This window comes from Chanodichthys erythropterus, chromosome 20 (genome assembly GCF_024489055.1).
Source record: "Chanodichthys erythropterus isolate Z2021 chromosome 20, ASM2448905v1, whole genome shotgun sequence".
Taxonomy (NCBI): domain Eukaryota; kingdom Metazoa; phylum Chordata; class Actinopteri; order Cypriniformes; family Xenocyprididae; genus Chanodichthys; species Chanodichthys erythropterus.
The window spans coordinates 3,316,526-3,329,163 of record NC_090240.1 but is presented as its reverse complement, the minus strand read 5'-3'; the positions used below and the strand labels follow the sequence as shown (position 1 = coordinate 3,329,163).

General features: G+C 37.5%; 1 protein-coding gene and 1 long non-coding RNA gene across 2 annotated transcripts in view; one reads left to right on the top strand and one right to left on the bottom strand.

The window, feature by feature from the left end:
• The first annotated feature begins 6,530 nt into the window (after positions 1-6,530).
• The window catches only part of tnnc1a (troponin C type 1a (slow)), a 28,053-nt gene continuing 21,945 nt past the window's right edge, over positions 6,531-12,638 (top strand). The window contains exon 1 of the mRNA XM_067370593.1: positions 6,531-6,659. Within this exon, the coding sequence (XP_067226694.1) occupies positions 6,636-6,659 (24 nt within the window). The 5' untranslated portion in view covers positions 6,531-6,635. The remainder of the gene's footprint in view (positions 6,660-12,638) is intronic.
• On the bottom strand, positions 6,718-11,896 carry LOC137009207 (uncharacterized). The gene is made up of 3 exons (XR_010892856.1): positions 11,783-11,896; positions 11,606-11,705; positions 6,718-11,523 (listed from the first exon to the last, which is right to left on the bottom strand). It is a non-coding gene; the product is annotated as an uncharacterized lncRNA (long non-coding RNA).

Below are 12,638 nucleotides of genomic sequence, written 5' to 3'. Positions count from 1 at the left end.
CAGCAGCATATATCTATATTTTAAAAGGCCAATTTTGGCTCGACAATTTTTTAGAAAAAATCGTATTTTCTCCCTTAAATAATTGACAAGTTCAAAACAGCATAATATACACATATAAATACTCACTGAAAAATGCAGGGTCCAAAAACTTCTGACAAGTCCTCCGATGACATGTGGTTGACATGATATTGGGCAGCGACACGGGACAGGAAGTGGATGAGCAGGGACAGGATGTTGAAGGTTTCAGGTGCATAACTGCCCAGGACTTTCTTTGCATGTTCAAGGATTAAAACCTTCCCTTTGGTTTCTGCAGGTTAATCAGAGAATCAAAGCAGATTTGGTCAGATTTGCATGTGTTGCAGAAATCTTCGTGAGATAATAAGAATATTCTTGAGTGTGAACGTACTTGTATAGACTCTCAAGAGCTGTTTGGCGTCCCTGTCTGGGATGAGTCCATGTGGCAGTTCTCTCAGGAAGAGAATCACCAAAGAGGCCACGGCATGGACATCATCGCTGCAAAAAGTCTGAACCTCACCACGATCCAGACTTTCCCTCAACGCATCGCGCTGTGCCTCTGATCCACTGGCACGGAACAATTCACTCTGATGGAGACCTCAAATAGAAATTATACACATAATCTAAACATACATTTGACATATAAATAACTAATCTGAGAGGAGCACTTTCAAAAGCACACCTCTTACCGTATTGTTCCAAAAACTCCAGCATCTGTATGAGCACCACAGGAACGCCCTGCCGCATCTGTCCCGTGTCCCTCAGTTTTTGAAGGGAGACACCAAATACAGGCTTTGGCTTAGGTGCTGCAACATGGTAATCTGCTGGATCTGAATCATCAATATTAGGCTGCAAAGAAATGTCCGGTATTGATACAAAGATATTTGTACAAAGATATCGGTATTGACCAAAGAAAGGTCCGGTATTGATACAAAGCAAAAAGATGAAACTTACAAAACTTCATCATTGTAGATGACAAAAAAACCTACATCATTGTAGTATTTGTTTTCAGAAAATAAGTCTGAGTTTAAAATGTCTATACAGGATAATATTCATACATGTATTACAGTAATGAGTAAATGTATCTAAAAATAATAATAATAATGGTCCTAAAAATAGGCAAAATATACATTTTCTTTTTTTAAGGTGAAATATGACCTAGATATTTCTTTGTCCAATTATGAAGATTGAGTTGTTAAGAATACTTGGTGATTTAGGTCAGGTATAGGCTACTTACCCAGCAGCACAACGGCATTACTTTGCACATTATTATTCCCATAATATGTTTGTTGTTAACAAGAGACAAGACTGTTTGTCAGTGCTCGAAATATACTAGCCAAAAAACAACTGGAATAAAATTGACTGTGTAAATGTACAGGTACTGTTCATTGTGACATCATGGAATGTACAGGTGTTCAGTAATAACAGAATAATGGAATGTGAATCCAGAGGTGCGTCTCAATTCGTGTACTTATGCACTATTCTATGACATTTTTAAGTATAAATAGTGCAAGTAGTGCGTTCACACTGAAAATTCCAAAAAGGAAAAGTACACTTAAAATACTCAGTTGATGCACTAAATTAACGGGGAAAAAAAACAAAGTGTGGAATGTTGGACACTTCATGCACTCAACTTTCACAGCTTTTATTACGTAGCGGAGGTGGAGGGGGTATCAGACTCTGTTGTTAAATTCAAAATAACCTTATACAACCTTATACAAGCACCACATGAATTTGTAGGCCTACATAGTGCATAGTGTATAAGTGAATAGTGTATAGTGCGTCATATGGAACGCAACTCAAGTGTTGCCATGCATTGAATATATACCACATGAATATATGTGAGTGGGATCTATTATCATGTTTGTCACTAGAGCATCTCTTGAGATGAGAGGAGTGAGGTTTTACTCACACAGTGACTACTAGCTGGCCTCCGTTACACTCACCCTCTAAACCTCACTCCCATCCGGGTCACGGCACCATTGTGACCGGTCTGCACCTTCTCTCTGCGTTGTGTTGACAATTGAGGGAGACTGGACAACAGAGATGCCTTAGACCACATTTTATTCTGGATGAATAAAAATGAAAATTAAAGAAAAAAGTCAATCCGTGTCCTTCACAGTTTTGGCATTGACCTTTCCCCAGCCACGCTTACGCGAACTGAAGGAAAGCAACCGGAACTCATTTCTTAAAGGGGTCATGTACCATTATTTAACGATTACAACAAAACACTGAAGAAATGAACATATAAGCATAGAAAACAGCTCAAATAACAAATCAATATTAGATTTGAGATTTTGTGAAATTATAAATTGATATAACATCTGTTGCAATGGCGTGAACCCACCTACGGTCCCACACCCAGCCAACATGTCCATGTGGGCCCCACATGGGTTTTATCTGGGCTATATGGGCTTCATCTGGTCATGGGTTCAGCGTGGACACATTGATGGGCTGAATGTGGGCCCCATTTTGAATACATTTTGGGGCCCAGTTAGGTTGCCCACATTGTTAATTTGAGGGTCCCACATGGGCCACATTTGGGCGGCTTTATTTAGAATTGTAAAATTTTGTTTTTTATAGTTGTTTTGTACAATTATGGGTAACAGCTTAACCCTAACAACTGGTTACATTTATTCAATTTTTAGTATTTCATGTTTTATAGCCTATATATATATATGTATATATATATATATATATATATATATATATATATATATATATATATATATATTTAAAAAAAAAAATTCTTATAATCTAAAATCTACCCAGCCAACATGCATGTGGGCCCCATGTGGGATTTTGAAGGGCTGTCACTTGGGCCCTGCATGGGCAACCCAAGTGGGGCCCATAGAATTTTGTCCACCGGCTCCACACAGGCCCAATGAGTGTTAGCCCACAGGGGGGAAAAGATGGGTCCATAGTGGGCTCTAAGTGGGGCTCATTTGTGTGTTCATTATAGGGGCCCACATGGGTCACATATGGGTTCTAATAAATGGGGCAAATGTGGGCCACATACAGAACCCTTATGGGTCCCAAAAGGGTGATAACACTGGACCCACAAATGGCCCCTCTATAGGGTTTTGTGGGACCACAGTGGGTGAGAACTGGGCCCCATTTATATTTCTTTTTTATTCCTGTAGATGAAATTAATGTGCTTTAATGTGCTCATTTGCAAAAGAAAGTTATGTTTTAGTAAACCTGTACCTGACTTAATATAATTTAAATTACATGAGAAAATATTTGTACTGAAAATGAAATGACTTTCAACTCAGAATTTGTAAACCACCTTTTTATTGATCATAAGAAGAAAAATAAAAGTACAATAAAACAGGATAAGAGCATTGAAAATTCTTCAGTCCATCACTCCTGGGTTGGGGCAGACCCATCACCTTCATATCTAAAGAACAACAATGAGGGAAAAAACAGAAAAAGCAATTATTTTAAAATACTATCAAATCATTAACAGGAGCACTCTCTTAATAAAGGGTCTACAAATGTTAGTAACACATCAGTTAATGATGAAATAGTGTACACTTTACAATAAATTTCACAAATTCCATTAATGAATGCTTTGTTGAATGTAAGTAATGATAGTAAAAATGCATATAAACATGAACAACATATATGTTAATGTTCAGATGGTTTGCACTTCAGAATTATGTTTACAGCCCAAATGCCTCGTTAATAAATAATGCTGATAAGGTACACAATGGTATTTTTACCTTTAGGGTAGATGAGTTAGAAATGTTCACTCTTAGTGTGTCAACCGCTACACGTTGACTTGCACAGTCAACGTGAATACATGTATTAATATATGCGTGAGTTAACTAGGGCTGGGCATTGACACATATTTCACAATTGGAATTCGATTTCGATTCACAAGCTTGCCATTCGATTTTGATTCGATTAAATTTGATTCAATACTAATTAATTTGGGGCCTATGCACAACATTCTTTTAAACAGCCTGTAGTCACTAAAGATATGCATCTTCATCCTACAAGTAGTGTCTCAAAGTTGATGAACACTTGGGTTTCCCAGTTGTCACCTTTATTTATATAGTGTTTTTTACAATGCAGATTGTGTCAAAGCAGCTTTACAGTGAAAATAATTTGTCTGCACAGCAGCTCTAGAAGAAAATAGTGTCATTGTCTAGCTTAAAGCTACAGTCCGCAACTTTTTTTTGTGTTAAAAATTGACAAAAATTATATAATGAGAATATACAACATGAATCAATTTTCCAAACCGTGTTTTTATCTTATCCTGAATCACTATGGTACACTTATAATAAGTGTTTATATTCGGACTATTTCAGACCAGACTGGTAGGACTCGCCGCAGAGTATCGCACACAGTAACTGCGTGACTCGCCATAGACATACAGTACACTGAGAAAAGTAGCTCCGGCTACAATGTTCTTCCGCAAGATGCGTGCAGTTCTGTTTATTAACCGCTAGAGGGCCAAAAATCGCAGACAGCAGCTTTAAGTAAGTTCAGTGTTGATTCATATCCGTTGTAAAAATCATAGTTATTAATTTAGTTAATTTATCTATACAGGAGCTCCTATACAGGAAAAAACAATGATGTCATCGTCCAGCTCAGTTCTCAGTTCAATTCTCGCATACAATGGTGTCAATGCAGGCAGATCAAAAACATTGTTGAATATCAAGTGTCCCCAACTAAGCAAGCCAGAGGCGACAGCGGCAAGGAACCCAAACTCCCATCATGTGACAAAAATGAAGAAAAAGAAAACCTTGGGAGAAACCAGGCTCAGTCGGGGGGCCAGTTCTTCTCTGGCCAACAACGAACAGTGCATGATTATGTTGCAGGCAGCGTTACGGGTTACAAGACCTTGAACAAACTCATCATGTGGTTTACTCCAAACTCAATGGCTACAACTGTGCAGGTTTTAGCAGTCTCCTTTCTGCTTTGGTTTTATAACCAGCAACAACACCAACTTGGGTAGGAGAAGCACAAAGATCCCTCTGCACGCTGGTAATCTCACACATACCTGGTTCTATGTGACGTGCAGTTTTAATGGTCTCTATTGTCTCCATTCATTTTGATCTCAAATTTAATCTGATAGATTTTTTTTTCTTTATTGAACAATGATGATTTTTTTCATTTTTTTTTATTTCAAGTTTAGCTTAACAATCACTAACACACAGACCATTTCTCAATACCAAATACTATTATTAAATACTAATATTATTTATATAAATGATTATTTATTGAACAATATTTAATAAACAACATAGCTATTATAAAAGTTGCTAAGCAATTCAGTCAAAAGTACAAAGATAGCGCTCTGAGACAGCAATAAAGTTATATAAAGATATAAAGTTGTGAAACTTTGCCATATTAACAAATTAACAAAATAATAGATTAATGAGACCAAAGATTGTCTTTTAGATATACCCAAAATGAATTATATCTGATGTTTAACCACTATAGACATCAGAATCAATGGTAGAAGAACTGCCTTAGGCTGTTCTCAGTGGTGTACATGAGTGCTGAACAGCCGCTGGTGGCCTGGAGCTCACATCCGAAAACATTAAAGCAAATTTTCAAACAGGTGCCATCTTTATAAATAAACTACATATTTGAAGTTTAAACAAATACATTCTCACCAAAAGAGTCTCTTAAAACTACATTCCATGACACAACAACAGTAGCATTTGTATTATGGTGGGTTTGCTCCTGCGCCATGACACTCGCTGTGAGAAATTCTGCAAGCAGAGTGATACAAACAATGAAATGGTTCCTGTGGTGATACTGAATATTGCATGACAGGAAAGACCACTCAGCCAATCATAATCAAGGACCAGAAGTAACTGTTGTATTAAACTCAACAAGGCTGTGAAAGCGGATTAGTGAGTAAATTAGTTTTCCTGTTCAGCTTGTGAGTTTAATGTCCTCTACAACCTGTAGTCATAATTAGCCACTTGTTAGCAACCGCCTTTTTCAAGACAAGTAAAAGCTTTAATAAAATCAGAAGTGGGTATTACTGATGTATTTTATGTCCTAGAATAAAACGAAGATATCTTGTATTTGTGTTCACCACAGACCTTATTTCAGGCATTTAACCAAAAACCCATTGACTTCAGGACGATGGCACCATAAGTGCTAAAATGCCAACTCGTTTCCGGGGTTAGGCTTACAAAAATCCATAATCTCTGCAGCCATCGCGATCATGTGACACTGACGAACGCTCTGCTGAGGCAGAGCAGCCTAAAAATGTAATTTTTAAAACATTTTGTCATCCTAACAACAAACAGAGCTGTGCGTAAGGGGGTGCAGCAGAGCAGCCTAAATTTCTACACATCACATTTTATTAGACACTAAAATCATCAGCAGTATATTAGAAACACATCCAAGTGAAAGTGAAATTCTTTGTACAATCAGTAACAAAGATGAGATAGTTTGCTGATAGTTTGCCCTTCCATTCTTGATCCCCCTCAACCCCCCCCATCATGACCACATAACTGATTTATCAGGATAGAGTGACTGTGATGGACTATCCCATACTCAAAGGGGAACATGCTGTCCTGTTCTCCTGCTATAAAGCTCTGTGTCCTGCTCTAGCAGCACTTCATCTGATCTCCTCATATCTCCTCACAATGAACGATATCTACAAAGCAGCGGTAAGTCTATGCAATTTTCGATAGAGCTTTCTTGAACTGAGTTTAAAACAAAGTCTTCCAACACTAACACTATAGGAAGCTTAGATATAACACATAAAGCATTCATACTACTTATACTTTTTCATGAATAGTTTTAACTACAGTTTCAGTATATGATACATCTTAATACTTAGCTATTCATGTTTGCACTTTTAAAGAGTAGGGTATTCTTAAATTATTTCTCTTGACACTAATATGTTGAATATTTAACTTTCCTGTGTCTGTTTGTTTATTTAAGGATTTTTTCTTTTCTTTTTTTTGTGGAGTAAAACATATTGCTTTTATTTTATTGTAAAAAGATAAAGTTAGACCCTTGGGGTAAGATGACTGTCCCAGGATTGGCACAGAGGGCCCCAATTAATTTAATATTTATTGTAATTCACTGGGTTATTATTCAATACTTCCATGATTTATATGTACATTTCAGACATCTCCACTATTCATTAATTGAGTGAAATCAGTTAATCAGAATTGCCTTTATATATCACAGAATGAATTTACCTTTCAGAAGAATCTCTAATACTCTGCTTTGTCTGAGGGTTATTTTATTTTTGAACTAATTTGTCAGAACACAATTTTAAGTAGAATAGTTGATTTAATATTTTACATTTATGACAATTAGAAAAGTGTATGATCATCTTAACATGCTAAACTTAAATCTAAATATGTTACAATTTAAAAGTAAAGGCACATTGCTGCACTTAAGAATGGCATCTTCCCTTATCTTGCCCTATAATGCATTACAGTAACACATGACATTTGGCATCATGTGTTGTAATCCACTGTACCATTTAGAGGTAACCATGCATAACCACGAATATTTATGTTTATCACAGCTATGATTTAAAAATATTTATGTAAACTTACTCATTATAAGGCTTCATAAACACATTATTACAGTTTTTGCCCATTGCTTGAACACATTTTGCAAAAGTTCACTCATTGTGCCAAAACTCTACACAAAAGTAAACATAACACAACACTGGGAAATATACCATTCACATCTGTGTCAAATTGAAACTCTGCCATCAAAACCTAACATTGCTTTGTCAAAATGTAACTCTGATGACAAAATGACACACACTTGCATCATATGCATACACTTTCCGATCAGGGGGAAAACACTAGTCTACTTTATATAAAACACTGCAGTCTTTAATTTACACTGTTTTTATTCAGTTCATCAGTTAGCATTCTGTGAAGCTCAATGCAACACTTACAGATTTTGTTCTGTTTTTTGTTTTTTCCAACAAAGGTTTTCACAACAACCAAAAATGAAAGTAATGAAAGGTTACAAATGACATCAACTCAATACTGCACATCACAGTACTATACTTTACAGTACAGTATAGTAAATGCAGTAACACAAAAATAATACAAAAATAAAACAAAATACACTACTGTAAATACAGTAAAACAGGCCAATTGTGCATGGGTGGGATTATAGATCCTGCCATCTGTTTGGGTCTGGCCACATGATCCACCACCATTGCTCTAATATCATCTGAAATATTGTTCCGTGCATCGCCTCTTTGACCATGTCCTACTCATGTCCATGTCCAAACATCGTCTTCCTCGGCCTCCACCTCTTGCTCTCCATGCTTGCAAAATTCTCAAAATGGCTTAACTGAGGGCTTTTTGTAGCTGGCTAATTGGTGTTCAGTTTTGTAAGTAAGTGTTTTGAGGTGTGTATTTGAGTGGTTGCAATTACCCAATGTGCTTTGTATTTTGGATACATATGTTTTCCAAATGGCACCCTGAGATTTCATTTTTGAACAAAGTGTCTTACGTATGAAATAGTGTGCAGTATGCAGGGCCAAGTGTGTTGCATAAAGGAGTAAGTGTGTTGCAGAATTGCAACTAGAGTGCAAAGCAGCGCTTTTGTTTAAGGTATGGGTACATGTGTTTGAGGTATGGTAACAAAAGCTTCAAGTTGTGTTACTTTAGTCTAAGCATGGGTATATAGTGTTCAAGCAACAGGCAAAAACTGTAATTCATAGAAAAGTGACTCAATAATATCTGAGGCTATTATGCAAGGATTTATACAACTACATATTAATGTTCAAAATCAAATACAACATTATTATATTCTCTATTGCAACCATGACTGGAAATCATATTATAATGTGCATAAATGATGCATCACTCAAGTGCCAACATAATGGCGTAAGCCTAAAAAAGACAGCTCAAAATACCTTGACTCTTGAGCATTATCAGAGTTAGATAGGAGCCACTCGAGAGGGCAGAGACACTATCATTCATGACTACAGATGGAGCACCGCCTACCTCCCATGGCTAATTTTGGCATGCTTTACTCAGCCGTACATGCTGGAAAACCAGGCGCTTAAGATAAAACACTCAAAGTCAGATTCCAGTACTGTGGGTTGGTGTGTGTGTGTGTGTGTGTGTGTGCGTGTGTGTGTGTGCATGAGGGGCACTAAGTTATCTGCACTGATCTCTATCTGAGATATACATGAGACTGTGAGTCTGGGAAGAACTTCCTGATACATGTTTAAGTGTCACATCAGTCTGGTGGTTTGTGTTGGATCCGGCATGGAACTATAGACAGTAACTCTTACTTAAGCAGCTGTCTCATGAGTTAGCTTTGCTGGATTACCCATCCATTGTTGGGCCACCTCATATTATGTCCTTTATCTTTAGTTTGTTATTTTTAACTCAGATGTTGCTTTATCTGTAATGTGTAACTCAGATCAAACCTCAGTCTGTGTCTTTGAATAAAATATGAGTTTGGACTAAAGGAAATATGTTGTTATGGGGACACAACTTTGAAATATGTTTTGGCAATTTACACAAACAAGGTACACATTTATTCCAAACATTTCTCTGGCTGGGATGTATGGGCGATTTGTGAAGCAAGTGTGAAGCATTTTAGTCTTGGGGCATTCTCTCTTGTGAAATTTATTTTATTTACTTATTAATTATTTTATCACGATAACGATATCTGCTTCTCTCGATTGATTTTAAATTATCGTCACCATATTGGCCTGCTCTATGAAAATGAACATAATTTGGAAATATTGGAAGTAATATTAGGAATTTCGCTGTTTTATCTTTTGAAGTTCCTAAAGGTTTTACCAGTTTTCATAATGTTGATCAGCTAGAAATGATTTTTCTTTGCTTTACGAATTTGCCGGGCAATTTGAATCTGGTTTGTCTTATTGCAAACGAATTGTGTTGCTTTAAAATCTAATGTGAATACATATTACAAAGCGCTCACCAAAACCATGTTTTGTATTGATTTACCATCTAACGAAGTTATCATAGTTGGTTAAATTTAAGTCTTTGTGCCTACAGGCCTTTTGGGTGAAGTGTAGGTTGGTAAAGAACTTGCAAAATAGCCATAGTTACATTACTCTTTTGATAGAATAAACATGATTAATAATCGTGATTATAATTTTGAGGAAACTGTGGCACTGGCTGTCGTGTTGATGATGTCTTCACAATGGATGATCTAGTCGACTCGATCTAGTCGAACGCCCAAACACGTGATGCAGCGATTGTGCCCATCAGCAGGGACCAGGGAACGACCACACCCAGTAGGGCACAGACGAAATGACATCTTTAAAAAGACGCAGGGTTCATCTGGAAGTCTCTTTTAGAAGGTGAAATTTTCAGCTCTTTTAGTGCTGAGGCACGCAGGGAGCGTAGCCAACGTGTTTATATAAACACGGGAGGCGGGTAATAAACTCTAGGCGCAGGCTCCAACGAACTGCTCGTGCCATCACTCCAACACCAAAAGCTTGAAAAGGCTTGAAAAAGAGTCTTGAAGCTGCAGGACACCATGTGTATGGCTCCAAAGTATGGCACTCACACACCACAGCAAACCACAGCACGGCACACCTCACTGTGAATACTGCAATCAGAGGAGCCCACCACCACAAGATGCTACACTGCTGCCGCCGGCCACCCCACTCCTGAAGGGAGAAAAGAAACAATTTAAAACACATAAAGTAGAACAAGCATCACATACAGCAACCTGGTTCCTAACACAATCAATTATCCCAAAAAACTGCTGGTTACTTAGAGTACCTCAGCTACTAGATTATCAACCAGCTGAGATAGGCAACACATCAGTAAAAGAATAATCACAAAGACACATATACCAAAGAAGATACACCGCACAGGTCACAAAAGAAAATAAAGAAAATTAATTAATTCAACTGAATTGACCAACAGACATCAGACTACAAACTCAAACCAATGATAAACAACAACAAAAAAATAGAAACCAAAAAAAGGACAACAATAATAATAATAATAATAAAAGAGAGAACACAAAACAATACAAAATAAACAATTAAATCAAACACAATAACCCCAACAACAACAAAAAAAAAAAAAAGAAAAGAAACAACGCTAGTGACAGTCAAGTAGTAGCTACCCTGTCGCACGCCACTTTTAGCTCAGTTACTCACGGTACTAGTGGAAGTGACCACCATACCCCAAATCCAGACCGCAATCCAACTGATCCTGTAAGGATTGAAATGCGGCAGCAATACACAGTTAACGTATGGGAGCGACAAAATGTTAATCAGCTGTTAACCCAGCGTCACCACATACAGTGCAGGTGGAAGATGATACAACTCCAGAGGCCGGATATGTAGAGGAGGAAACGCAGCTGAGCAAGCGAAACAGACCAGACAGATGACGCAGCGCGAAGCAGCTGTAGCTCGATAAAGCAGGCAGTCAAGCGGCCCACATCAAAAATGGGGTTAAACAATGCACATAGCGCAGACAGCCACACAGCAAGCGACAAGACCCCTACAGCAGCCCACTGTACCGTCCCTTGCACACTGACCCGAACCTTAAACAGTGAAAACATACTTTTTAGTCAGGCAATCATGAAAACCCATAAAGTCAAGAGTAACGTCAGCGTCAACACATACCTGTACTGCAGCTCACGAAACACGGATGCAGATGTATGATAAAAATGTCTCCATTACATGCAGCGATTAAAGGGCTTCCTGAAAAGCTCCCCAGTCCACCCTTAAATGAAATCAGTTCATAAAACACAGTGTAATAAACCATAAACATTGCAAAACACTCATTGCCAACACACCTACCTCGCGGCAGATCATACTGCTACACATGCAAAGATTTAAAAGTGAGCAGGAGAATTTTGAATTTACAGTTTTTTTTTCGATTGCTAAACGACAGTGAGCACAACTGGAGCTACATGTGCAAAACTCTAACTACAGTCTGCACTACCAACAGTCACCTGAGCTAAACAGTTAACACATGGCTCAAAACAGGCTCAGTGCAGCCAAACACTATGCAGCACAACCCTCACTGAGATAACACACACTGTCACTCAGAACACACGGAGAGTAAAAACACTAGCATCAAACACCAACACAGAAAATACAAACTTTTCATCTTTACATTTTGAACAATTTCAGTGACTTCATACAAAGTAATATTTTCTTCAAAGAAAAGAGTGACATTCTTTCACATGATTTATTTACATTTTTAGAACAACAATTCTTTAAGGTAAATGAAAATTAGCAGTTTGCTTCAATAGTCTGTAGTAATTTACAGAATTACAGTAATAATAATAATAAATCATGTGAAAGAATGTCACTCTTTTCTTTGAAGAAAATACTACTTTGTATGAAGTCACTGAAATTGTTCAAAATGTAAAGATGAAAAGTTTGTATTTTCTGTGTTGGTGTTTGATGCTAGTGTTTTTACTCTCAGTGTGTTCTGAGTGACAGTGTGTGTTATCTCAGTGAGGGTTTTGCATAGTGTTTGGCTGCACTGAGCCTGTTTTGAGCCATGTGTTAACTGTTTAGCTCAGGTGACTGTTGGTAGTGCAGACTGTAGTTAGAGTTTTGCACATGTAGCTCCAGTTGTGCTCACTGTCGTTTAGCAATCGAAAAAAAACTGTAATGGGTTTTTAGTTAGTGTGAAATGAATGTA